This window comes from Atta cephalotes (assembly GCF_000143395.1).
Source record: "Atta cephalotes unplaced genomic scaffold scaffold00022, whole genome shotgun sequence".
Taxonomy (NCBI): Eukaryota; Metazoa; Arthropoda; class Insecta; order Hymenoptera; family Formicidae; genus Atta; species Atta cephalotes.
Window position 1 is genome coordinate 3,975,422 of NW_012130086.1, and position 3,668 is coordinate 3,979,089.

General features: G+C 35.7%; 1 protein-coding gene across 1 annotated transcript; it reads right to left on the reverse strand.

Moving 5' to 3' along the window:
- Positions 1–787: 787 nt before the first annotated feature.
- On the reverse strand, positions 788–3,129 carry LOC105619630 (surfeit locus protein 4 homolog). Its single transcript, XM_012201151.1, has 3 exons — positions 3,079–3,129; positions 1,256–1,930; positions 788–874 (listed from the first exon to the last, which is right to left on the reverse strand). The coding sequence occupies exons 1-3, from the start codon at positions 3,127–3,129 to the stop codon at positions 788–790; spliced, it is 813 nt and encodes a 270-aa protein (XP_012056541.1).
- Between the last annotated feature and the right edge of the window lie 539 nt (positions 3,130–3,668).

Sequence of the window (3,668 nt, forward strand, 5' to 3'; positions counted from 1 at the left end):
GTGTGTGTGTGTGTGTGTGTGTGTGTGTGTGTGTGTGTGTGTGTGTGTGTGTGTGTGTGTGTGTGTGTGTGTGTGTGTACATTGCCACTTATAGAAGTTCAGATAGTCACATAAATTTCATTGAATCATCATGTAAAAATCAGAAGACTATAAAACAACAATTGTTAATTATACTTTTATATATTTCAGGACACTTGTACACATATACCAAGCAAAAGCTTTATAAATTATTTATATGCCAAAAACAAATCTTCGAAATTTATCGATTATTGTATTAGTGATTTACAAAATAAAATACATTGGCATATAAAATTAAAAATAATTTATAAAACTTTTGCAATTAGTTAATACGTGTACAAATATCCTAAAACATATAAAAGAATAACACAATTGTTATTTCATATCTTAATTTTTTTTCATGATCATTCGATAAAATTTATACGAGTATTTAAATTTTTATGAATTGCAGTTTAAATATGTACGTTTTTTCTTGTTATTTCTTTCATGTTAACTTTATATTCTAAAATATTTTATAATTTTTAGTGATCTCGAAATCTTTTGAATGTTTTGCCGCAATGTTAAAATATAAAATTTGATTAGTCAACATAAAATATGATCGTTTCTAGACCGATGATATCCAATGCAATGAGTTCCTTGTTATTTGACTCGTTTTAATTTTTTTTGAGCGCATATAAGGACAAAACGGGAGACACGATAATTCACTTTAACTTTCATGACAACAACCCAATGACGCATACATCTTCCATATCCATAAGTGGAATTATTTCTACCATTCTTTCTTATGTTCATCCATCGATACACCGCCTGGACCTAGAGAGACTATCATCAGAAGGCCACCGATGACTGATAATGTCTGTAATAAAATAAAATAAGAAATGAATGTCAGAATATTTATAGAGGATAAGATTAAATATTGGAATTATATATTAAACTAAATAATAGGTATATTGAATCACACAAAAATTACAATCATTTCAAAATTAAACAATTAAAATCTTTAGATTCAAAATAATTAAAATTAGCTCTTCCTTTACAATTTTTGAATTTAGCAATTTTTTTCTGATATAAAAATAATTCTTTTAATTTAACTATATATATAATTTTTCTTTCACTTTACATTATAAAATTACTTTGCAGAAATAAAACATTAAGAAACTAATCTCTTCGTTGTAATAAATTTTAACGTGATAAAAATATTCAATATTTATGTAATTAGTAAACTCAGAAAACTTACCTGGAAGAAGTCGTATTTAAGGAAATCCCTGAGAGGTTTGTAATCGGGAATGGACCACCACGCATTGTGGTAAAAGTTTAACGCAGTTAGTAGAGCAACAAGTAGTAATGCGCTCAGCTTAGTCTTGTAGCCGATTGTTACCAGCACCATTAGGATGCTACCAACAATATCTTGGAGGATTTGCATAAAGGATATTTCGAAGCGAATCAGCGTAATGAACATAAACGCCAACAGTATTCGACCAGCTAATTGCAGTAAATTCTTAGGTTTGTTGTCGCCGAGACTAGGGACACCGGCAAACAGCGATCTGCCTTCAACACGAGATTCGGCCAATACTAGTAAGAGCGCTCCTATTAGCGCCAAATTCCTGAATAAGAATTGCATGTCCCATAGGATGCTATAAGCGATAGTTTGTAGAATAACGATGAAGAATAGAACTCCACAAGCTATGCTGACTCGCAATCTGCCAATCACCATGACACATCCACCGAGTTGTCCAACAAGATTTACAAAGACAAATACGGTAGCCAGGAATTTTCCGCAGCCCCAGGAAGCATCCATATATTCTCGCTGTTCGCTCCATTGGAACCACATTCGTAAACCATCTTCTAGGAATGTAGCAATGAGGCATAATCGTGCCAACGTTGGAAGCACGTGCTTGCCATTGCGGATTACCTGTTGCAATAAATAAATACCTTAATATCTATTTTAATTATATCTATTAATTTTATTTAATTGAATAAAAAAATTATAATTAATATTTGTTTAATAGATAAGATTTTGGAAGCTTATAGCAGTTCTTAAAAATTATATTTTTATGAACTATAGATTCTCTTTACAGTTCGTAAAAATATAATTTTTAAGAACTTTAAAAAAATTATCTTTTAAAATTTGTTCACATAGCATACTTTATCTAGAGGATGTCCTGAAAACATCTAGGACGTAGAGGACATATTTAGAACATCTTTAGATAGAATCTGCTATATGAATGTTTATTTTAAAAAGTTTTATCTTATTGTTCGATACAGATTATCTTTCTCATACATATTTGAAACTTGCTAATCAGAAAATAATGCCGCATTATTGTGCACAAGAATGAAAAGTAGGTCTGCTGTGAAAGTATAGGCAATAAGATCCACATATTCACATATAAACTAAAGTCACATATAAACATCACTTAATAAAACATAACAATATTAAATAAACAATATTAAATGAAAATCAATCGATGAGATTAAACACATAAGTGAAAACGTAATATTTTCATTTACTTACAGATTTGTAATATTTTCATAAATACTTACTCAATTATCTATTCGTATTCATATAACGCAAATTTAAAAGTAACGGATGATAAATATCAGCAAAAAATCAAAGTCATCCTTGTACACATATGCAGCTATAAAAAATATTGGATCCATTTGAAGAAATCTGTTTGTATCAAATGACTGTATCTACAGAGTAACTGCTGAGAAAGAGACGTAAAAAAATCATCACAGCTTGATCGTCGGCGACTTGCGTATCTGTCGAGGAAAATTCACCTGTGGAATTCATAACCTCGGCCATACAATCGTTTTAATTGCGGCCGTAGAAACGCGACAAGGAGCGAGACGCGTAAATGCGAAAATATGGAAAAATACGCGCGCCAAAGAATGATGACGTTGTTAAGAGCGGGCCGCCCGCACCGTGCGGTTCGCTCTCCCACAGGACTCGAATTCCCTTTCGTTCGTTCTTTCACGCGTGGGGGGCCTCACGGATTTCGGGATCCGCGAGTCATCCGACAACCAAGCGGTTAAGAAACGCAATCGTGTCACAAGATTCACCTGGTCAGCGATCTCCTCCGCCCTCGAGAGCACCTCCTGCGAGATCACCATCGTGGTGCACTGTCTTTCAAAAACCGAAAAATCTACCCATGCACACACACCGACGTACACACGTGCGCGCACGCAAGTGGCACGGCACGATGCGCACAGAGCGGAGCGGCGCGAGGGCGCGAGGCGCGCGGAGCAATTGCGAGGCGAATGGTGGGGGCACCAGACACCACCCGATCGCGCCGGGCGCCCCTCCGACCATGTCCGTGTGATGTGGAGATCGGTTGGTTGGCCGACTGCGCGCGCATCATTTCCGGCGTACGTGGTCGTCGCACGAGAGTCGGCGCTGTTCGTCCCCGAAATGTCGAATTCGATTCGCGCCCATTCGCGCGTCTTCCGACTTCGCGCCTTGCGAGCCGAGCAGCCAAGAATCTGAACGCACGAATCAGGATCTTAAACTTCTTTTCTTGTTGGCTAAACGAGAAATTTCTGAATTATTTATATAGGCCATTTTAAGTTGTAAGGCCACGGAGATTATCCTGTATATGTATCTATTTCAGTATTGCTTGTACTTGGTGAGTTTTTTTTGAATTATTTGAAAC

Bases quoted from the DNA above. Each gene is read 5' to 3' on its own strand.
- LOC105619630 (XM_012201151.1), bottom strand. From the start codon at position 3,129: ATGGTGATCTCGCAGGAGGTGCTCTCGAGGGCGGAGGAGATCGCTGAC. The intron at 1,931-3,078 runs GTGAATCTTGTG...TTATTGCAACAG, and splicing joins CGGAGGAGATCGCTGACCAG to GTAATCCGCAATGGCAAGCA. The intron at 875-1,255 runs GTAAGTTTTCTG...ATTTTATTACAG, and splicing joins TTAAATACGACTTCTTCCAG to ACATTATCAGTCATCGGTGG.